Raw genomic sequence first — 24,019 nt, forward strand, 5'->3', positions numbered from 1 at the left:
AGGTCACCGAGGTCCAGAAGCGGGAAATCCGTCTCCAGGTCACCGAGGTCCAGAAGCGGGAAATCCGTCTCTAGGTCACCGAGGTCCAGAAGCGGCAAGTCCGGTTCGCCGCGGTCCAGGAGCGGTACTCCGAAATCGGCGGTCTCTCGCAGCTCGGCGGATTCACGAAAGTCACCGCGATCGCGCTCGCGCTCGCAATCCCCGCGCGGCAGCGTGCGCTCCTCGAGTCCGAAGTCACCCATCAGCTCGAGGTCTAGGTCGGTAGAGAGAAAGTCCAAGACTCCGGCTTCCCCCGCGTCCAACGCCTCCGGTTACGATTCCCCGAAAAGTCGCAGATCTCGAAGCGTATCTTCTCAGAGAAGCAATAAGTCAGCGGGTTCCGCGAGCCCGGCGGAAAGGCGATCGAATTCTTCCGCGTCCTCGAGGAAGTTTGACGAATCGACAAAGAGAGAAGGTTCTGACAAGTCTGACGACAAGAGATCTGGATCTAAGAGTCCCAAAAACGATAAGAGCGACAATGAATCGAACAAATCCTTCAAGCAGAGAGGTTTGTGCTGCTGTTTTATTAGTTGCAATATTCAGAATGTTTTCTAATTATCTAATTAATTGTATTGTTTAATATTGAAACTTTTTTCCGATTAGATCGAAGTCCAAAATCCGACGAGAGCGACGAGGAAGAACGGTCGAAGAATAAACGGCAACGTAGCAGTTCCGGTTCAGATGCCGAAAAACCTGTTAAACGAACTAAACCGGTAATACACTCAGATTCCGACAACGAGACAGCTGAGAAGGAAAATAGCGTCGCTCCAACCGCGGACGCGCTGTTCGGTGATGCGAGTGACATTAGTACGGACGACGAAAAGGATAAAAAGGAAGAAGAGAAAGAAAAAGAACGGAGCCGCAGTCGAAGCAGGAGTAGAAGCAAAAGTCGCAGCAGGAGCAAAAGCAGAAGCAGGAGTAGAAGCAGGAGTAGGAGTAGGAGTAGGAGTAGAAGTCATAGTCGCGGTAGATCTGAGAGCGGTGGAGAAGGTCCAAGCCATCGAACCGTTATCGAAGACGTAAGTTAATGGGACGAGAGGCGAATAAGTCTTTATTTCATTTCTTTTTTACGATTTTAGAAATGTATTTATTTGTAATGTGTGGCAAGAAAAGCGAAACGGATTTTGACATGAAGAAATGTAGATATTTTAATGTTAAATTGTGCGTTCTCTGTGTAGGAGGAAGATAAAGATAAGGAAGACGAACCAGAGCCACCTCCAGAGACTCGAATTGACGTAGAAATCCCAAAAATTACTACCGATCTGGGACGCGAGATTCACTTTGTGAAATTGCCGAATTTTCTGTCTGTCGAAACAAGGCCGTTTGATCACGAGACCTACGAAGATGAAATCGACGAGGAAGAGACTCTGGACGAGGAAGGTCGCGCTCGATTGAAACTCAAGGTTGAAAATACTTTGAGGTGGAAGGAATCGTTTAACGACGAGGGCAAAATGGTGAAGCAAAGTAACGCGAGATTCGTAAAGTGGTCGGACGGAAGCATGTCCTTGCATTTGGGCTCGGAAATCTTTGACGTGTACAAACAGCCGTTACAGGGCGATCACAATCACCTCTATATTCGCCAAGGTACCGGTCTGCAGGGTCAAGCAGTATTTCGAACGAAACTAACATTCCGGCCGCATTCCACTGAATCGTTCACGCACAGGAAGATGACTATGTCTCTGGCCGATAGGTCGCAAAAGACCTCTGGCATTAAAGTTCTTTCTCAAGTAGGAATGAACCCAGACCAGAACAGATACGAGATGATAAAGGTGTGTATACATTATCATTTCTGTACATGCATATCATGTTGAAACTGATTATTACTCCAATGTTTCCAATTACTTTTTCTTTTGTAGAAAGAAGAAGAAAAACTACGTATGGCTATGCGAGTTCAAAACAAAACGAAGAAAAGTACCAGTGGCATTAGGAATACTAATCGTGCTGCAGGAGCGTACAGTGGTGATGCTTATCACGATGATGGTTCCGATGACGAGGGTGCAATTTCATTGGCAGCCATAAAAAATAAATATAAAAAGGGCGTGATTCCTTCCAAAGGTTATTTAACATTCTTTACATTCTATTGAAACGTGTTGTTTTAATATTCTTTACATTGTAAAACGTGATCTTAATGTTTTTTACATCAAAATATGTTGCTCTAATATTTTTTTACGTTGTACTAGAATGTGTTATCTCTAACTTCAAGATCTTTATATTCTTTTACGCGTAGGTTATATTAGATTAATTCATTCTGTCCACTAGGACTGTTTGTGATTTGAAAAATGCTTTATTTCAGCAGCATCGAATATTTATTCTTCGGATGAGGAAGGTTCAGACATTGAGACACACAGACCTAAAAAGAATAGTAAAGGGAAAGCTCTTAAAGATTCAGACGAAGAATCCAATTCTGAAAGTTCTGTGGGTAGCGGCGGAGACGATAATCAAGCTGATGATGCAAGTGATTGAAAATGTATATATAATTCAAAATTTAGTAAATAAATGTTTTTTTTTTATAACAACATAATGGGGTATACCATTATAGCACATAATGCAAATTATCTAGTAATTTTATAGACGGTATTTGAGATTCATGCGTGTAAATAAAACAGTAAACGCATGTTCGAAATAGTCAATACAACAATAAATTGATACCTAAGTGTACCTAAGCATGTCAAATCGATCTATTTTACTGTCAATAAATGCTCAAAAGAAATGTTTGAGTAATATCAAAAAATAAAATATTAGAATCTATACATTACATCATCTCTGTGAAATCGCTTAAAAATTTTCACCACAGGTGGGATTTCAATTATTAATACAAAGCGATGAAATCATATTGCAATAACTATTTTTCAAAAGTAGTAAGTTTATTATTTAACACCGTAACTGCAGTTTTGCAAAAGTCATATAAAATAAACATTGACCAAATATCTATTAAAATTATCATATATTAAGTAGAAATTCCGAAAGTGTGCATGCCACATTTTATCTTGCGCGTCAATTTTTAATCCATAGCCCTGATTTTTTTGTTATATTCTTAATCGGGAAAGGAGACTTGTGAAATTGAATTTAACAGGTTTATTAAATACGGCGCTTTTTAAGACATTTCTTTGATTCGAATAATTTTTATGGCAAGAACAGCGAAAATAATAACGGAAGTTTCAAAATAATGACGTCCTTATAACACTTTAGTAACATTTCGTCTATATAATATGCAACAAAATGAATTTTATTAGAATCCACGTAGAATTACGTGTTAATTTCCGTGAAAATTAAAAATCTTTATTATGAAGTTAACTTCGCGAGTAAGCAGAATTCTTTTAATAACCTTGTGTCACTGTAAATTACTTGCAATCGACCACCGTTAAATTCTATTGTGCTGAGAAATTTCGTTATAATGCTCTTTTGAGAAATACTGAAACTAGATTGCGCTTCTGACAATGTATTCAATAAAAGTAATTATTTTAATATCGTTGACATAGTCAGTGTGGTGCAAATACTTCGACATAAATTGTAGATATCCTTAATAGATTTTTACTGACCATGCGTTACGCGAATACTACATATTTTCGTTGAAACAATTAATATTCCTTATTGGCAGGTATATTCAATGTCCTCGCGGTATTTACCGATGCAAATCAGAAGATGGCCGATTTGACTAGACTACGATCTTAAAATGGTAATCCTCTCAACGATATCCTATAGAAGCGCTCGGTCAGGTCACTCTATGCGTCAGCTCCATTGTATACATATATATATATTACAGTTTATAAATTCTAATTTAAACTAGGATTTCGTACTATGTCCCACTGTATCTCAATCCTTGGCCACTTTGTTTGCAGGACCGTTAGCATGGGATTGCTATCCATGATACATTTTACAGTGCACTCGAGCAATACCGCTTGTCCCTTGTGATATTTCACTCTGTTTTCTGGATTGCTACGCTGTAGACCATTGTAGTGATACAAGACGAACATGTCTGGGCACATACATGGTTCCTCGGGAAAGAATTCATCCATAAACGACGCGAGAAGTATTATCCCTAAATTTTCACCATCCAGTTTCTTCCTCATGATATCGACACTGTAAGAATATTTTGTTATAAAACTTACTGCAACTATCAAAATTAGAATCAAATTCAATATAAATAACTTTACATATGCCTATTAACGCAATATGTATATAACGTGTGAACTAAGAAAGCGAGTACATACTATTCCGCATCAGCTACCAGCCCTAATTCCGCCAATACGTCCTGCAGCAAATTTGCCGCGATAAAGTTATTCCCTTCAGGGTCAAAGCGTTTGAAAATTCTTCGCGCTTGTTCCGACGGCGTCTCTGGACTCACTAATCGTTTCTCCGTAGAGAACAGTACAGTTAAATGCGTGTCCGATCCTAGCACCCAGATCGGGTGCGACGGTGATTTTAAGAATGTTCCCACTTCGCAATAACGTAAATGCTCTAGCAGAGTGAGGAATCCCACCGTATTCTGTTTATCAATACCGCGTAATTCTGCAACATACGTAATGTATTAATGCAGAAAGACCAATCTAGTATCGCGCTACATTAAAACATACATAGAATCAAGACGATAAAGTCATTAAATTTAAAGAAAAAGAAAAGCCATCTCACTTAATCCACTAATATCTTGATCATGATCCCAGACGTGACTAACTGCCCGGCCGGTAAGCATTAAATTTATTAAACTTTGGCTTCCGTATCCATAGGTGGAATCGATCATGGGTTCTGTGGGGTCCGACATTTCGAAGCATATTTCCGAAACTCCTTTTGTACACATCACTGTGTAAAGTAGCAGCAGTATACCGTACTGATCTTTTAACATTCCAATTCGTTCCGTGAAGAAATCCTCTACGTCATCGATGCTACTCGTGGTAAATATCCTGAAAATGACGATCGAGATAAAATATCAAAAACGTTAAACAACGAAATAATTCTTCTGTTGGGACGTTATATTCGAACGTAAAACGTACCTTAATTGAGAATGAAAAACCTCTGATTCTAACGACGCTTGTTTCGCGGCTTGCGTTTCGTTAATTTGATTACCCTCGCTAATATCTTGGGCTGGATTCACCGTCGACTCGGTTGACTTCGAGTCAGTGTCGTCCTTGCCGGACACAAAGCCATTAGAATCACCGGCGTGCACCACCGAATACTTAGGATCCTGAATATCGGCGGCTTGATTTATAATTTCAGTCATGGCTTTCACAAGCAGCTGATCACATTTTTCGGCCTTGATAGCCTTCCAAGTTATGACGTCGCTCTCCAGCAGTAACTGCTTCAAAATAAATGCTTGAACCGCGGCTATCACAGCGCAAGGTCCGCCCTCTCTCTGTACAAGCGCGGTAGGTTCATCTATGCTGAAGTAGAAGCCTACAACAGAGATAACTGTTATAGCCACATTTATAGGAAATACGACAATATATTTATAACATTTTTCTCGCTAACTATATTACGTTTCGACTATATCATGTTCTGTATTTATTATATAAGAGGTACATGAGTAACCAACGTTGAAACTCTACTCCGGGTCAAATTGTCAAGTTTATCAGATTCACAGTGCTGTCGAGCAACAGTTTTTTGTGCGGAATGATATTCAGAAAGGCGTGATAAACGATTTTTTTATGCCATCTTTCGCGGAAATGATTACAAATTGTCTCTAGTGATCGGCCATTAAACCGGTGTGACACGACGTGATTGTAAATTTGTATGCCTACGATGTGCGGCCGCATCTACGAGATGCAAAACGCTGGTCCAGTACCTTGCGCCCATCGCTTGAAAACGTCCTCCTTGACGGTCGAGCCCCAGAGGAGCGTTTTAATATTTTTCAGGAGCTCGTCGTCGCCTGCGATGGCATTATCGGCCATTATCTTCCGGGTTGCGCGCGATAATACGGGAGGTTAAAACGCGCCGTGTACACGAGTCTTATCTGGAGTTGATCATAATAATACTTGCGGCGCTATTAGCTTCACGTTAGATCCCGCGGAATTGTCGGTCGCATATAGGCACCACCCCGATAACCTATTTTGTACAACAGAAAACTGCCAAGTACGCCGCCATTTTGAGCCGTTTTCTCTTCTCACGTGAAGTGCGTTCAAAGATGGTTCCCACTCCGCGTCGACACGCGCTCGGCGCGGGACAAATCGATATATCGAATTTCGAGAGCGGACACGTTTTGATTATTTTCAAGCGCGACTTCGATTAAACAACGATCAATTTTAACCGGCGATTTTGATTCAAGCTTGATTGCTTAAGGCCATTGTACGTAACAAAGTTTTAGTTGTAATCGTAAGGCCGTAAGAAAATAGACCAATCACGGTCGATTATTCTTTTCGCGCTTAAAGAATAATCGAGTGTGATTGGTCTATTTTCTTACGGCCTTACGATTAAATCTAAAACTTTGTTACGTGCAATGGCCTTTACATCGAGAACTATAGCTATAATTTGTTGTTCCTAATCTGAGTCCCTATTCTAAGTTCTTTTAAGTTAACAACAAAAATTAATAAACTATTTACGTTAATAATAAGATATTGTATTATTTGACGAGTTAATTAACCGTCGCGACGGTCGATTAAGGGGCAGAATTGTTTGAAGCAAAAATTTGTCAAACAAAAAATTAATAATTTATTTACGTTAATAAGGTATTATTTTACTTGACGATTTAACCGTCGATTAATAGGCAGAATTGTTTCTAAATATATAGTTTGTTGTCCTATTATTGTCAATCTAATCTTTTTTTCCTATATGTCAAACAATAAAAAATTAATCATTCTATTTGTTAACAAAATTATACTATATCGATTGAATTTAACTAGTAGAATTGCTTAAAGTAAAATTTCTAGCTGGATGATTCGACGTTCTCAATCTTTTTTTTTTTATCTTGGTCACATACTTTAGTGGCTTTAATTATTTCATTTGTAAAATTATCGCTCGTAAATTTTGATCGATGAGTTTTTTTCAGAAGATTATGACCAATTAATTTTTTTTGTGTGTCCTGTCTTTAAGAATATAAATGTCTTGCTAAATTTGAATTGATTTGATAATATATATAAATTACCATTTCAACTTACACAACTGCTTTTATATAATTTACGCACTGCTAATATCCATTGGTTCTTACTGCCCTTGTTATTTCGTCTTTGATGCAATGTACGTTTTGTTTTTTGCCCCGCGCGAATTACGCTTAAGTGGTCATATCTCTTAACACGACATGTGCACATTCTTATCTCGATACAATAAATAACACGCTTTACGCTTATTTATACATATACATTATACGTTATTGCTCGTAATCGAGCATTCCGAGTGAAAGTAAAAGCTCATAAATCCACGACTGTAGGCAGAAGGCATTTCGTGATGGCTCGACATGGCGTGTATATTCTCGCGGTACCGAGAGAAATACCTACGGAAAATATTTTGCGAAAAAAATTAAGCTTACATTTTAAGACAAATTAAAAAACTAGATCTAAAAAAAATGTGAAAAAGAATATTGAATGATACATTACAGAACATTTTCGAGAAATATTTTTGAAAATTTCGAGTGTAAAATTGAAGCTATAAAACTATTGTTTAAAGTATTTAAAGTATTTTTCTTCGTACTTCTTGCCGTTTTAACGATACACGCTTAGAAAAATGCTTGTTTTTATTTCCTTCAAGATGTTCAAGAGCGCTATGAAAAACTACATGTCTCTTGTTTTGATCTATGCTACTAAAGGTCATGAAAAAATTTGGAAGCACTCGCGTGTAAGAGAACAAAACGTCTCGAAGTGACGAGTCACTTAGCAGTCGGTCCCGATACGTGCGCCAGGAAACGTTTGTATCGTTTTTTTTTGGGAAACATGTTCACGAGACACACAAAGCTGGGTGATCTTCGGCGTCGTTCTCTTTTAAAACGCGAGAAAATATTAATTTCACGGTTTAAAACATTTAGTATATAGTAATTCCGTTCTCGGATATACTCTTCCACCTGTCGCGACAGATCGCCGGTTGGCGAATCGTGAAAGTCTCGATTCCGATATATCAAAACGTCTCACAATGAGAACCGTCTCGCGGAATAGAGAGACGAGCGAGTTACACGTGTGGGATGTAACGGCGCGTATACTTACCGTCGCTGTTATATTTTCTCCTCGAGCACGCACTTCTACGCTAATCACGTAGCGTAATTAGATTCCGCCGGACCGCGGGGGCCTAACGAGTCATAATTGCTGGTGCAGCGCTCGCCGCTCGCGAGTAATATCGTACATATACTTTGTTACTGTTCCGAGGTTCTTACGACGCTTACGAGCGGAATGGAGCGAGGATATCTAGACGCGGAAGTAAGCCGCCGCGTTGCCTCTCTGCACTTTGCGAATTCGCTCGCGTACTCGCGTATATCGCGTAATCGCGCGCATTCGCAATCATAATGGACTAGGATGGCTATCTGTCTGTCGATCTACAGCGTGAATAGAATCCCTCATCTTCGATTATAGTTTCCAACTGAGCGCCAGAAAGAGCTACGATTCCGCGCTTATGCAAGCTGAGATAAACCGCGAAGCGCGTATCTCCTTGAAATTTAAACCAGTACCTTGAGTAAAAACATTTTGTTATTTTTAACTATCATATGTGTGTCGAAATTTTTTATTTTAACGCAAAACAGTGTTATTTTCACTCCTGTGTTTCAAAATGAAGTTAGATGTTCGAAGGCCAATAAACGAGCAATCGAGAGATGTTAAATTTAAAAACAAAAATATTTTAATATCTCTTAAATATACATGGGGACCTTTCGATCTACAAAAAGTCTCCCTCAATCATTTAAGAGAATAAATTATTAAATTAAATAATTAAAACAAAGAACACATAATACAGAGAATAAAAAAAATAAGAACGCGGAGATAAGTCAATTAAACGTCGATGGTAAAACACATCCTCTCGTTATTGGCCTTTGAACTTCTAACTTTATTTTAACTCCATTGGTTTAAACAGAATAATAAATTTCTTTCGCCAGTATATAGAATAACAATTAAGGTACATCAACTGACCAAAACCCATGGTCGAAATTAATAATGTCTCGATGATTGATCCGAAAAAGTGCTGTGTGAATCCGACAAACCAAGTTGGCTCACACTTTTTCAATGTTCATATCGAAAAGACGTTATATATTGCCAGTCACGGTCCATTGGTTTAGTTAAATTAACGTTAACGACATATCAAGTATAGGAAAATTACTCAAATTGAGTACAATTTAGCAATGTAATTTGACTATGAATTTAATAGAGTAATGCCGAAATAAAAATCGGAAACGTATAATCTTCCGGCGACCTTCCGTGCGACTTTCCGCCTCGGGGGAGGACAATCCATTCATATAATTTTGCCGGTAGTTACAAAGTAATCTGGAGAAAGGTATCTTTCGTTATATAAGGCGGTCCTCATTGTCGAGTCGCCGTTCTGCAACCGAAGTTCAAATGAATGAATGTGCGAGCGTCGCGGGCGTTTAAACTCCTCGACGCCGCCACGCTCCGAAACGCTTCGGAGGCGGACTCGTTAAAAAATTAATGCCCTCCGCCCGAGGATGGCCGCATCCACGTCCGGTCACGGTTTCGAACGTGACTTTTACGCGATCGCGTTAAATTTGTACTTCAGAATAAGTCGCGCACGGTCCATCACAGATCGGTGAACCGCGTCGGTTCCGGCTCTCTGCTTTCGCTTTCGTGGTGTCGAAAGAACGGAACGGAATACGGAGCCTATATAAAATCTACCCGCTTGCGCGTATACACGCACGTGTATACATACGCACGTGTTCGGCAACATTCATCATACGTACATCGATGTTCTAGGTATCATAAGTAATTCGCGAGTACTCGGAAATATCGCGGGCCGGCGTAAAAGTGAAATGTACCGGTGGTACATTAAGGCCGACAATAAAAGCGGCCTTACGAAACCACCTGTATTAAAAAAAAAAAACGGATTATCGTTTCCTTAGATCGTGCAACTACTGCTCCTGCACTGCGTCGTCGTGCGATATGCTACATCCTATACGATATTGGATCGACGCCGAGGAAAACCGCGACCGGTGCCAAGGATCATTCCCAAACAGTAAGACGTCGGTTGCCCGTTGACGAACCGGCGGCGCCGAGTGCCAAGGAAATCTTCCGGACTCGACTGGAAAGTCAGTCGCCGCTGGCCGCGAAAGAGAGCGACGACGACGGCGGACCGAAAGGTGAGAGGAAGATTTTTCGCCGTGGTGAGGCGCGTGATATCGCGCCAAAGTGAAAATATTATTTCACAAGAATCTTGATCTCTCTCTTATACGCAGATCGTGAGATAAACACCACCGCCGGCGACGTCTTGCATCGCGATATCAAATGGCCCGAATGGGGCAGCGGCAACGGCGGCAACTGGAACCCAAGTTGCGTCAGGGTCGCCCAAGCTCAGGTCTCCGGTATAACCGGCAAAAGGGGCCGACCGTTCAAGGATCGAGGTTTCCTCCACGTCCTTGGCAGCCTGTCGGTTGTGCTGTTCGGCCCCGGCGAGTACGCCACGACAATCTCGACACGCTTCCGAGCGAGGAAGGACCGGTCCCGTTTAAATGCGACTGCTTTAAGTCTCCGTTGAGATTGTGGGGATGTATCAAGTCTATCAACGAATCGATAATGACATTTATCGTGCCCGGTCTCAACGACTGGGCGAATCGGTTGGAACCGGAAATATGCCGCATCCAAAAGCAGAGATCTGCCGAAACCGTAACAGTTCTTGACGATGATACGACGCCCGTATCTGCCGAATCCACCGATCGTTCGACAGTATCCCCGACCGCCACGTCGCTCGATGATTATTATGAAACTGTAGAAAACCACGGCAAGATAGACAATGTTAGTAATGACAGAGCTGATAATGACGGTCTATTGATTCTTGAAATTCACGACGAAAAATTAAACGACACAGCAAAGATACAATATACTTAACGAAGTAAAGATTGATTCTGGATACTCGAAGGTAGTAAATTGGTCGCGTAATAAGACCCTTGCGACTTAATTAATGTCCCGATAAGTATAGGATATGGACGTTATTAGAAATTAAACAACACAGTAAGAAATTAATTTAATGCTCGACTGACCATTGTGCCATATTCGTAGACGCAAATGATTTCTTCATACTTTCATTTCGCAGAACCAAAGATTGAGATAATAAAATCTAATTTATATTAAAAAAAAAATAAATATATAAATAGTATTTTAAAAGAAATTCGAACATTTTTGATTAAATAAGCATTTAGTCAAACATGTGAGAGGACCAGCATCGCGGAAAAACGTCTATAATAAAATCTGTTACTCGATTTTTTTAAAAATAGATTCGAAATATAAATGTTTTATTCAAGAAATCCGAATAGAGATATATCTTATTTATTCTTCCCAACATTTTTCTAAAGTTCTTTCCAACTTTTATTTTATATTAAAATTGAGACAAAACACTTGAAATACCTTGAATATCCATGATACTTCGCAAACCTAAATATAAAAAAATGTAACCACTTAAAGTGCTTCAGGCGTTTTTGCTCAATCTTATTTAAATTAAATAAGTATTTTATAAATGAGACAATGTATCGTTATCGAGCTTCTTATGACGCCACTTAGCGGCTTAATCGCGGCGTTTGAATTTTCTGCTTTCGCAAGTTTTAACGATGTTATGCGCGTATGGTGAAATTCGTGCGGTGAAATTCGTCCGTTAAAATCGGGCACGATGAAAGAGCATCGCCGAATACGCAGGTGACCCGTTTTACGATCAGATAATTCGCGATACTCGCGATACCAGCTCGAGATCAGCGAGCGGATGAACAAAATCCCCCTGGCTCGCGCCAACGTCTCGCGGTTCTAACTTGGCTGATCAGCTTCGCGCGTCTTGAAAATTAACGGTGTTCGCGTACCGCGGATCATAGGTGTGCGATTCGTAGGAACGCACGCAAAGGTTACATACACATCGGCGGCGGCGTAACGTAAGAGGGAGATTAATTACATTCGCAAGAGATCGCGAGGAGATTAGACTCGAGGGAAGGTACTCGGGGATACCTTCGCGCGGCGCTCTCGTTTGTGTGTTCCGGTTTAACGGTCCGGTATTCGCTCGCCCGGCGTGAATCGCGCGTCGTTTTTAGCGAGCGCTGTGCCTCTTGCAACACAGCCGGCGTGTACTCGTCGTAATTAGTTTGACTTTCACCCATCGCGGTCGCCGTCCATGTCGGGTGCCGTCCGCCACCGCCGCCGACGACGCTGTCCAAACGGATGGTCTCGTACTCGTGGGTCCAAGGGCTATCGAGACTCAATAATTGTCGTCGTGATTTTTCACGCCGATGAGAGTAGATTTTGAAACCCACACGCGAACACGGCATATCGGCCAAGGGCACGCAAATTCCTCAGGATCGCTCCCCGAAATCTCTCTTTTTTTTATCTTATATGTTTTCATCGTTGTCTTGTATCTCTCTCATCGTTATTATCATATACGTTATATACGGGTCACAGGCCACGCGCGCCGGGAGAGCTTTGAATTCGCAATCGATACCGTATTTAAATGTCGGCGACTTATTAATAGATAAACTTCTCTTCGATAGTCCCGTCAGCCTTGAGAGCCGTCGAAAGTCTCGGGATTCTCCGCAATATCAGGCAGGTTTCGAAAGATTAGGAGAGTCCGCGATTATGCGAAATTTTTGGAATCTATCGGAGTCGATTTGGGGATCTAAGGGTGGGCGAGAAAGCGCCGGTATAATGCGACATTCGGCGATTTCGACATTATACGGGACACTCGGTGAGGATTACACGAACGTCAGAGGCGAGATTCTTTTACCATTTTCATATTCTACGCCGCCGCGCCGTGACGATCCTTTTGAAATTGTGCCACGCGTGTGTGTGTGTGTGTGTGTGGTGGATACAGATCGTCCGTCGTCGGCGGCATCCAAGCGTGCGCGTTTGACATTAAATCTCCTGGCCCCTCACCGCGATTATATCGGATTGTGACGAAAGAAAAATCATGTAACTTCTTTTCCCTCATCAAACTAAATTAATTTGTCATCTATGAAAGGTAGCTACTTTGCGAACTGTATCGCCGGAAATAAACGGCCGCATATATGAAGAACGTAATTTATTTCGTTGTATAAAATGCAAATGCAGGAGAAAGATTCGTCGTGGATCGGCGAGGGACAAGGAGCCTTAGGTGAACGGGCTAAAATGTAGGCTTTATTACACCCAATTCTATTATATCTCCGAACCGTGAAGACGGGTGAGAGTATTCGAGACTTGGACTCGGGCTTTAACCCTACGCTGTTAAATTCGCAGTCTGTCAAATTATACTCAATTTGAGTTAATTTTAATTATTCCTGTAGATCGCCACTGCTCCTACTCAATATGTCATTAATTTAATTAGAACAATGTTAATTTAACTAAACCAATGAAGTTAAAATAATATAATATTGTTTTGTGTTAAAATAATAAATTCTGATACACACATATGGTAATTAAAAATAACAAAATGTATAATTTTTAACTCAAGGTATTGGTCTAAATTTTATTCTTTAATAACAGTGTACGAAGAGAGGAGTTCGAATGAACTGTTTAAAATTAAGAACCCGACTATCCGTCGACAATCTCTCCTACTTCTCGACGTCGCGGTGCCGCGCTGAGAAACGCGTCTCCGCCGTTGGTCGCGTAAACTTTCGTGCGAAAATCCATACAATTTATTAATTAAAATCACCATCGTATTTACGGTCTGTTACACAAGATCATTGTCTTGAAATTTAAAGTTCTTCGTACCGTTTGAAAGATTGTTAGGTTGCATTTTCGTGCTATTATCTGATACAAAGATAATGTAATAACATAATATAATACAATAATCTGAAATACCTCTCGTACACGGGCTGGAAAGTAGAAAATCTTACGACTTAACGTATTACATTAACCATCTCAGTCGGCCAACCCAACAGAAAAAATGTTCGGTCTTTCATCGGGATGAAGTAAACATGCGCCCGTCTTGAAACAGCCACGTACGCTTCCAAAAGCGATATAGCGATCATTATGCGTATCAAGCGTTGAAAATTTAGTGGAAAGTAGTGGAGAAACGTTGCCGAGGAGTTGGATTGAATATTATATTGGGTAATAGCACGAGAGTTAGGTAATGGCCTGAGTGTGTGTCTAATGATCTTTCAAACGACACAAGAAATTTTGTAAGGCAGCTACGCGAGAGCAATCGCCCACACGCTTTCCTGTGACAAATCTCTCTCTCTCTCTCTTTCTCTCTCTCATATTTACATATATATTTAATATCAATCATTTACAAACACATGCGTACGATACATATTTTGTGTTTCTATGTTCGTTGCTGCTCTCGCGCGCTTCGTTTAGACGCGATTAATTGATTTGCCAAGAGGAGTACATGCATATATTTAATATTAAAGGATGAAATTTAAATCAATACCTTGGGTTAAATAATATTTTGTCGCTTTTATCTATCATGTGGGTCGCGAAATTTATTATTTTAACTCCATTGATTTAGCTAAATTAACATTGTTTTAATTGAATTAACGACATATTGAGCAGAAGCAGTGGCAAACTATGTAGAAAAAAAGAAGTTAAATCAAAACTTGTATACTCGTATATACGCAACAATGTATAACTTTCTTATAAGAATTTCAACTTTTTATTTTAACTTTTATTTCTTGAACTATAAAATTTCGTTTAACTATATAAATAAATGACCTTCCTTTAACACAATATAATTTCATTTTAAAATTATAGATTGTTGTGTATATAAATGTTGATTTGACACTTCTCTTTTTTTCTGTGTATAATAAAAAAATGGTTAAAAAGGACTCAAATTAAATATAATTTGACACTACAAATTGAATCAGTGTAGACAGTGCGCAATCGCCCGGGATTTATGGCGAACCAATCGCCGATTGATTGTTCGTGAGCCTCCATTGTGATCGGGCCTGCATCGGGGAGACTGAGATATCGCTCCGACGGAGGGGAACAATCTCAAGTCGCCGTTTGCCGAGCAAGGTGCCCTTCTACGTGTGGTAATAAGCGATGCAGGCGTTAAGGAGAGCGCGCCGCGTCATATTGCGTTACATGTAATATTACACATCGGGCACGTTCACTCGAGCGATTTTGCGATTTTATAGACTCGACTCGCTCCGCTACTCGACTTGCGCGCCCGGTATCCTCGCAGACTCCTCTTCTTCCATGCTCCGTCGCGTCGTGCCCGCTGAGTCCGCTCCGGGTATAACGCGATCGCGACGATAACGCGCGGAGAGGAAAATGAATCGAATCACCGAGGCGTGAACCATCTCCTCTCCGCTTTTTCCTTCGCACGAAATCGGATCGCGTCTCGCGGTACTTTTCTACCACGCTACACCTGTCTCCTCTCGCGAAAACAATAGCAAGGAAGAACACGGACAAAGAAAAAATATTATATAATCACAGAAAGAAAGAATATTCTTGATTGGAAAATATCTTTGGTTTCAACGCGGAAATCTTAAAATAAGATAAGATTATGTTGCGTTAAACAAAGAAAACTTGCTTGACTGAAGTTATTTTACATAGTTCGATCGAGAAAAAACGTTGAGATTCTTACAAGAAGATTATAAATTCTTTTACGTACATAAGTTTTTTTATTTGACATTTCTTTTCTTTTCTGCGTATAAGTTCCAACACTTTCGTCTTCATATATATTGGGTGTAGGAAAAGTATATCCTCGACGCCTGTCTCGAAACCCCGCATCTCAAATTCAAATCTTCTCTCCGAAGGCTGTATTTCGAAGTATCGACATTAACATTAACGATTATAAGACGCTACGTGACAGTAAGCAACGTGACTGAAACAATCGTTAGTGTTTCACGACGACGACCGATAAAATGTTAATATTAGAAATTGCATTCTTTTCATACACACGGCTGAAGAGAAACTTGAGGCCGATGCCGTCGAAATGGTTTATGGTTTTATGGTGTGCTCCTGGTGAAAATACCGCGTATTTTATTTATTCCATTGCAAGCGCATCTACGGCAAGCGCATGTATATACCTATCTAAGTCCGCCCGTTTCCAAGATTATAACGTCTCTTTCGGGAGATCACGGGGGACCGCACTGACCTACATAGACACGTTACAACGATCTGGGCCTCCGATCGGTAATTCGTGTCCCTCCTCGTCGTTCGCTCACGGACGTCCAATAAATAACTCGCGGGTCGAGCACCCGCGTGGATGAAATCAGAGTGAAATGCTCCGCGCGTGCTGCGCGCAGCGCATATCAAAGTTTTTCAAGAGGACGTTACGAATGCCGGTCATATCCTGGCAGCCGCATACGGTCGCGTAACACAGCGACGGACGACCACCTACCTATCCGCAGAAACAGATTCGTTTTCGCTGTTCTCCAGTTCTTGCCTCCCCCCCCTCTCTCTCTCTCTCTCTTGGCGTCTTAAACGAGCGACAGATAATCGCACGGCAACAAAGTATTCGCGGAAGAAAGTAACATTGGGTAACGAGCGATCGCGTCCGGCGTCCGGCTGACGATGATGACGGTCCCCGCGATGTGGATAATGTAGCCGTTAGATCGGTTTACGCACGGTAGCGGATTCTTTTTTTTTTTTACACGCTATCACGTTTCGCTCTTACCGCGAGTCCTCGTAGAAAATAATGAATAATTCATTGGTACCATCGATCGAGTGGATAGTTATGTCAAGAGCGGTTTCGCGACATTCCTGAGATTACGATAGCGCGATGAATAACTCACCTTTTACAGATTTTAAGCGCCTCCGAACCGGAGTTTAATCGGATATTTAAATCAATGGATGTCGGGTTCGGTGTAGTAAAGTGTAGTGTTTTATTAACAAGACGGCTGCCGTCGTCCAGAAATATCTTCTCGCACATTTTACGTAATGCCGACCGTGCGGTAACCGCGGCGGCGGTAGCGAAGAAAGCGAAAATTACTCTCCGGTACCGTGGATGATACAGTTTTTTAATCATTCCCAAGCGTTCGCGTTTCAATCCGTTTTCTCCGTTATATTCTTCACTCGCCAAATACCTTCCAATCTCTCGACTAATCGTCTTCTCTCGCGAACTATTCGCTGTGCGATCTCTACATAAATAATTAATTAACAAAAGTCAAGAAACAGAAAAATATTGTTCATAAATATATATTTTATTTATTCGTATATATTACTGACCATACTAAGCATTAAAAATATATATACTTCTTGCACTTTACCGAGACGTATCTCTTGCGTTTCGTCCAAGCTAATAAATAAAAATATATCTAATATCTAATTAAATATATATAATTGCAATATTGAAAATAAAATAAAATCTGAAAATAAGATAAAATATTAAAAATAAAGTCAAAATATTGAGTAAAATAATTTAACAAAAATGCACTTTGGTTTAATAATTCAACCCGACGTAGCTACACGTTTCTTAACTTTCGTTTGCGGGCGGAATCTGCGCGCAATTGCCGCCGATTAAGAATTATCGTGGATATACGCGAGAGAATAAATGCTTTCGTTTCGGCGGTATATACGGAAGGAAAAATCTCGGCCAGGCAGCGTCAGCTAGATCGTCGCGTAAATCGTTCCGCGCGACGATGAATCTTCATTTTCTGGAGTACTTTCATTTTCTATCTGTGTGTCGCGCACCTTTGGTCCCCGCGAATCGAACCGCGGCGGCCGAAGAAGAGGAGGCGGCCAGGCGGCGGCGGCGGCGGCGAACGCCGCGATGACGACGAAAGAAGAAACCCCCTCGAGGAGCCCGCGTAACGACGGCGACGACCACGAATACCGGCCACCTTCCTGTGCCTTCCTTTTCCGTGGGTATCCCTCTCGGTTGGCCTCTATAAAAGTTCGGAAGAGCCTCGACCGCACGCCACACGCGTGAAAGCTCGCAAGTGAAACGCTCGACATTCCTCTTTTTCTACGTGCCTCACATTTCGGGAGTACTACCTTGAGCCTCCGGCGCGCGCACACACGTGGGAGAAAATGCGGACCACCGCGGTAAGTAGCGAAGCGCGACCGCGAACGTTATAAGTTCTTAATTATCGAGCTCGATCATTCGGTCTCCTATCCGAAGGCTCGCGGTCTTTAAAAATAATCGGTGCATATTTTTTTTCTTTCCATCATTGTTACTTCGCGTCTCACGCGCTGCAAGTTTGGAGATGAATGCGAGGTGACCGCTTCCTCGCGAACGTTCTTAATTATCGAGTTTGATTATTGTTTCTTGTACACTGTTAAATTCTGTAGTGTCAAATTATACTCAATTTGAGTTATTTTTAAGTATTTCTATAGGTCACACCACTGCTGCTATTTAATAGTTATTAATTTAACTAAAACAATGTTAATTTAACTAAGTCAATGGAATTAAAATAATACTGTTTTGCGTTAAAGTAATAAATTTCGACAAAAACATGGTAGTTAAAAATAGCAAAATGTTATTTAACTTAAAGTATTGGTTTAAATTTTATTTTTTAATATTTAACAGTGCACCCAAAGGCGCAATTATTTCTTCGAAGATAATTGTGTATTTTTTTCCATCGTCGGCGTTACTTCATGTCTCTCGCGCTTCAAGTTTGGAGATGAGTGCGAAGTGACCGCTTCGTCGCAAACGAACGTTCAAATTATATACTCAATTTGAGTTATTTTCAATTATTCCTACAGGTCGCTATTGCTCCTACTCAATATGTCGTTAATTTGACTAAAACAATGTTAATTTAACTAAATGGAGTTAAAATAATACTGTTTTATGTTAAAATAATAAATTTCGACACACATGGTAGTTAAAAATAACAAAATGTCAAGGTTTAAATTTCATCCTTTAATATTTAACAGTGTACTCAAAGGCGCAATTATATCTTCAAAGATAATCATGCGTATTTTTTCTTCTCACCGACGTCTCTCACACTTCAGGATTCGAGATAAACGCGAGGTGACCACATCGTCGGTACGCAAGAATATCTCAATTAAATCATTATTCTCGAGTGAATCCGTTTACGGCGCGATGCGAAAGACGTTGAAAATATCCGAGTGTCACGTTTGCCGTTTTGCAAACATTTATACGCGGATGATCGTGCGTCATATGCGTGTCGGGAAATCGTTTTACTTCGATGACTAATATATTTACGACGACGAACGTAATTTTCCTGTGAATCGCTCGCTCCTCGAGCCGCGCGATTATCCGAAGGTGCAAACGAACGTCTCTTCTGCAACGTTCAAGACCGGTTACCAAATTTAAACGTCGATTGACGCAATCCTCTTGACCAAGTGAAACGCGTAAAGTCAATTGATCGAGTGGCCAGGTGCATTTAATAGGAGTAACTTTCGGTTCGAATTCTTACGAAATCGTCATGCAATCATCGCTGGATACATCCAGTCGCTCGTCTCTTTTTGTCTCTTTTCTTTTTGCGTTTTCACCGCGTCGACCAGGCATACGCGAGATTAATGATTCGTATATACGCGAGGGAATTTGTCGAAAGGCATCGGGAATTTATTCGAGATGTCCCTCGAACAAGAGATATGTTGCTCCGTCTCGTTCGAGGAGAACCCCGTGTGCGTTTACGTCAGCGCGGTTCCAGCGGTCGCGTCGGCTCCTGTTTTTTTCCCCAGCCGATGGAAAGCGACGACGTGATCGCGTTTTTCCCGAGGAGAGGAGAGGAGAAAAATCCGTCGAGCGTGCATCCCACTGTACGCGCGAGGTGCATCGGCACGAATCTCATATCGCGGATCAAAACCGCGCTCGCGGCGCGGGCAAAAGTAAAAGGGGAACCCGCCTATACCGTGTGCTGCTCCCGCTCTGTTCACCGACACCGACGCCGACGCGGTCTCGATAATTATAGCGCGAAAGAAGGAAAATGGGGAAAGCGGCTCCAGAAGTCTTATAGCACGCGGAGCGGAGTTTCGATGCGGCACTAAAAGCATGATTAAATGATCGGCGCGGGGGTCGTTAAGTGAATAGGAAGCTCCGCTCGAGCGGAGTGAGTTATCGCGCACATCGCATCGCACGCCGCGCGCGCTTCTTCCGTTTTCGCGCTAATGGAACATGCCCGTCGCGGGAATGGGAAACGCTATTCGGAATTTAATGGGCTCTCTCGCAATATCTCCGGAAAGAACGCAAATCGAGAATTCAAAGATATCTGTCGGGCGGACGAATGATGGTTTCATCTAAGAGAGCGTAATTGGCGTGGATTATAACTCGCCTTCCTGCTCGCGCGACCGTAACATTCGAGATTTAAATTATACTTTTAAAACGCGCGCGGATGAGACTGGCTCAGCGGTGAAAAAAAAGGTAAAATTCATTTCCCAAGAGATGAAAATCACTTATCTTTCTCTCCCGTTCTTCTTCTTTGATTATACTCGGTGATTTTTATTTTGAAGTAATCATTAAATAAAATAATACTCTCCTCTTTCATTTATTAAGACTCGAAACTTAAGTTTTATGAGTGTCCACTGTATATTATTTTAAATTTTTAATCAAATTCCAATTACGGACGACTCGTCACTTCACGCGCTGAGATACACAAAGCTTTGAAAATCTATAAAGCCATTACAAGCTAACGAAATCTTAGATAAAACGTGGCACTTTAACCCTGTCTGTCGGAAATTGACCAATCAAGTGAAGAAGAGACGAATGTATAGCTTATATGTGGGGGCTTATTGAAAGTCGTTAATCAGTTCCTTGACGCGTCGCATTTACCCTTTTACCGAAGATAAATACATGAATAATCGTGCGTGATTACGCGAGTCAGATCGTACACGGGGAGTTCGCAATAAATGAGCCATTGTGCTCGCACAATTTGGCCGATAGCGGCCGAGAGAAGTTGCTAAGTGGAAGTGTCTGTCGCAAATGAGCTCTTTAAGCGAGTTAAGCAATATACCATGTCGCGTATTTTCATTTCTATTGATCCTGAATCGCCGTGGACGAGGTAATCGGTAAAATAATTCGCTGTTACACGCTTTATATCGCGAACGTGTTATATTCGACACGCCACTCGCCTGCGATAAATGATCGGCGAGTCGTTGATCTTGCGGAGAAAATATTGTAGCGTAAGTTACATAAAAAGTATAATCTGTTTTACATTTTTCGTAAAGCTGGAATGTAATGACGTAACCATCTGTTACTGCGAGGAGTGGCAATCAATTAATCGTCTATTTCGCATTAGTTAAAAATTATAATGTATATTACGAAAGATTATGCAGACTCTTCACACCAGACCGAGTAGAAACTTGTATATTATAAAAACGCCTATGCTGTAATCAACCAATCTCTCGTTGCTATCTAAAAATTACTATATCGATATTTTCATTAAATAACAAAATGTACAATTTAAATTGTAAAATCCATTCTCGAATTTGGTTTTCTCTGAATTGCATTAAAGTGTATCGAATAATCGCAATTCTTTTACAAAATATAAAACGCAGGTGAAATTTTTAAATAAAGATATAATTATCCCGTCGAATGTAAATGCCCGCGATATGTCTCGGGATACAGCAAAATCTTTATATCGTAACTTTCGCTACAATTCCCCTCGTTAACATTACAGTCACGATCACGCCCGTATTTTCACTTTTAACAGGGCACGATTTTCGCTATCGCCTGCTCGTCGATCGCGCTGACGCTCGCGAAACCGGCGCCGGAGCCGCCGGTGAGCTCGTACTTTCCGTCCTCCGGAGGGGGTGGCGGCGGCGGCGGCGGCGGTGGAGGATACGGACCGCCCGCGGCGGCTTACGGGCCGCCGCAACAGAACCCGGTGATCCACAAGCACGTGTACGTCCACGTGCCGCCGCCGGAAGCGCCGGAGTATAGGCCGCCCAAGAACATACCGCAGCCGCAGCCGCCGCAGAAGCACTACAAAATAGTGTTCATCAAGGCGCCGACCCCGCCTACGCCGACCGCGCCGCAGCTGCCGCCGCTACCGCAGCCGGACGAGGAGAAGACGTTGATCTACGTCCTGGTGAAGAAGCCGGAAGAGGCGCCCGATGTCGTGCTGCCGACGCAGACACCGACGCAGCCCAGCAAACCGGAGGTCTACTTCATCCGCTACAAAACTCAGGTAACGGATCTTTCTCACCAAACATATGTGACTTTGCTTCGCCAATAAATAATTGACAAATTGTGATTCTTTATTCCAAAATTGACTATCTTGTATTTAATATAACTGTCACAACTATATTAAATAAAGATAGTCAGTTTGGTCGAATAAAAAATCATTGTTGATCTGTCTTTCTCTCTATAAAACTTAAGTAACGATTTTTCTTTCCAAATATGACACTGCTCCGCCAGTAAATAACTAACAATGATTTTTTTGTTCGATCAAACTGGCAATCTTTATTTAATATAGTTGTGACACGACTATATTAAATAAAGATAGCCAGTTTGGTCGAATAAAAATCATTATTGATCTTTCTTCCTCTTTCTTTTTTTACGCTTCGGCGGTGTAATTCACGCAGTTCTCTTTTTTTCAACGCAATCGCTTGGACGCGCGCAAACTACGAACCTCGGCAAGGATAACGCACGACGTCCCTATCGTCGGATCTAAATGCAATGCGTTGCGCAATTTTTCAGTTGCTCAAACGCGCGTATATATCTACAGCTGGCAGCCGCTTTCAAAGCGGTCTATCGAGAAACGATTTCGGCGAATGTCGAAAGACGAAAGTGTGACGTCTCGCGCGGCATATAAATTGCTCATTTCGATGATATAGGAGCGAGCGGCGCGGCGCATGTTTTTGCATAGGATACGAAAGGATCCGGATATTAAGCGTAGATGATATTCGCACGTCATATATTTCACTTCATCAGACGAGTATACGACCTTACTATTAGTCGGACGCGAATCACCTTTCCACGGCTCGACTATATAAAAAAAAAAAAAAAAGAAGAAGAAATTGTCAAGGTGATTGCCGTGCCGACAATTTGAATAATTACAGAGAGTTTCTCCTCGAATGTCGCTTCGTAATGCCGCTCTAAGCGAGCTTGTCGAGATTTCTACTACAATGTGTCGCAGATTGCACAGGGATTAATTGTATTGTAGTACAACTCTAATATCGCTATAACTCTTCGTTACAAAAGATATCTTTCGCTATACACGTCGCACTCCGCTTAGCGCGCTACAAGTATCGAGAGCCTCGGTCCGCTTGTCGATCAAGGGATGTTCTTCCGCGTGGCGTACAATTAAACCGCTGAAAAAAATCCCTCCAGCCTGAGCTACTTTCCTTGAAATTGCTTGCCTTGCTAGCCAAAATACTAGATATATCGGCAAGAATTAAATTATGCGAATACGAAGACTAACTACCGAACTCTGCTAAATTGCCATCACAGAAAAGATCACGGCCGAGTGATAGCCACAATATAAAATTCATGTATGCGCCACGTGTCGTCTCTCTCTCTCTTTCTTGTCTCTTATGTATTTATTTTTATGCAATTGCAGAAGGAGCAAGGCGGCGGCGAATACGGCCCGCCGGGGCAACAACCGGGGCAACCCATCGACAGTTACGGGGCACCGCAACCGGGCCCCAGCGGACCGTACTAGAATCGGTCGTCGCATGGAGCGCACATCACTCTCACCCTCGAGACCCTCGGCATTTCACGGAGACAAATATTTTACGTGGTGACTTCTCTCGGTCGTTTCGCAACGCGACGCGACGCGAACGCGGGCCCGGATGGATCTTAATAATCGTAGGAGGGATGTATATATATCGCCAGTATCTCATAAGATAGGCCGCATGGTGTTTGAAGGTGCTTAAGAGGCAGACGCTTCGTGTTGCTAAAGCCTAATCGTGATGTCGCTCGCACACACACACGCACACTCACACATGCATAGATACACACACACACACACATACACACACACGCATACGTAACAATAAGTCCTTGAACGACTGAGTGCCGACGTTTGTCGCGGTCCTCTGTTGAAAGAAATGTAAAGAAAAAAAAAATTTTTATATACGAGACGTCGATGTTTCTTTTGTATCTT

At 41.7% G+C, this 24,019-nt stretch overlaps 4 protein-coding genes across 5 annotated transcripts; 3 read left to right on the plus strand and 1 right to left on the minus strand.

Annotated features, from left to right (window-relative positions):
- Positions 1-3: 3 nt before the first annotated feature.
- On the plus strand, positions 4-3,724 carry LOC112464549 (another transcription unit protein-like; the record flags this gene model as incomplete). Its single annotated transcript, XM_025031594.1, has 6 exons — positions 4-547; positions 643-1,058; positions 1,218-1,808; positions 1,896-2,094; positions 2,333-2,506; positions 3,638-3,724. Coding segments are annotated over 5 exons (1,920 nt in total), but the record flags the coding sequence as incomplete, so codon positions are not given.
- Positions 2,883-6,154, minus strand: LOC112464544 (ubiquitin carboxyl-terminal hydrolase MINDY-3 homolog). 2 transcript variants are annotated; one of them, XM_025031589.1, is made up of 5 exons: positions 5,816-6,154; positions 5,028-5,427; positions 4,669-4,937; positions 4,251-4,548; positions 2,883-4,119 (listed from the first exon to the last, which is right to left on the minus strand). In XM_025031589.1, exons 1-5 carry the CDS (start codon positions 5,919-5,921, stop codon positions 3,813-3,815), a joined length of 1,380 nt encoding a protein of 459 aa, XP_024887357.1. In that variant the 5' UTR covers positions 5,922-6,154; the 3' UTR covers positions 2,883-3,812. The 2 variants fall into 2 exon arrangements, with proteins under 2 accessions (XP_024887357.1, XP_024887358.1); XM_025031590.1 differs by having other exon boundaries at positions 5,772-5,909.
- A 3,542-nt stretch (positions 6,155-9,696) lies between these two features.
- Positions 9,697-11,351, plus strand: LOC112464548. Its single transcript, XM_025031593.1, has 2 exons — positions 9,697-10,249; positions 10,346-11,351. Exon 2 carries the CDS (start codon positions 10,395-10,397, stop codon positions 10,992-10,994), a length of 600 nt encoding a protein of 199 aa, XP_024887361.1. The 5' UTR covers positions 9,697-10,249; positions 10,346-10,394; the 3' UTR covers positions 10,995-11,351.
- A 6,418-nt stretch (positions 11,352-17,769) lies between these two features.
- LOC112464542 (leucine-rich repeat extensin-like protein 3) lies at positions 17,770-23,643 on the plus strand. Its single transcript, XM_025031588.1, has 3 exons — positions 17,770-18,050; positions 21,623-22,099; positions 23,474-23,643. Exons 1-3 carry the CDS (start codon positions 18,036-18,038, stop codon positions 23,573-23,575), a joined length of 594 nt encoding a protein of 197 aa, XP_024887356.1. The 5' UTR covers positions 17,770-18,035; the 3' UTR covers positions 23,576-23,643.
- The last annotated feature ends 376 nt before the right edge of the window (positions 23,644-24,019 follow it).

The sequence above is a fragment of the Temnothorax curvispinosus genome, unplaced genomic scaffold (assembly GCF_003070985.1).
Source record: "Temnothorax curvispinosus isolate PA1 unplaced genomic scaffold, ASM307098v1 QBEX01014295.1, whole genome shotgun sequence".
Taxonomy (NCBI): Eukaryota; Metazoa; Arthropoda; class Insecta; order Hymenoptera; family Formicidae; genus Temnothorax; species Temnothorax curvispinosus.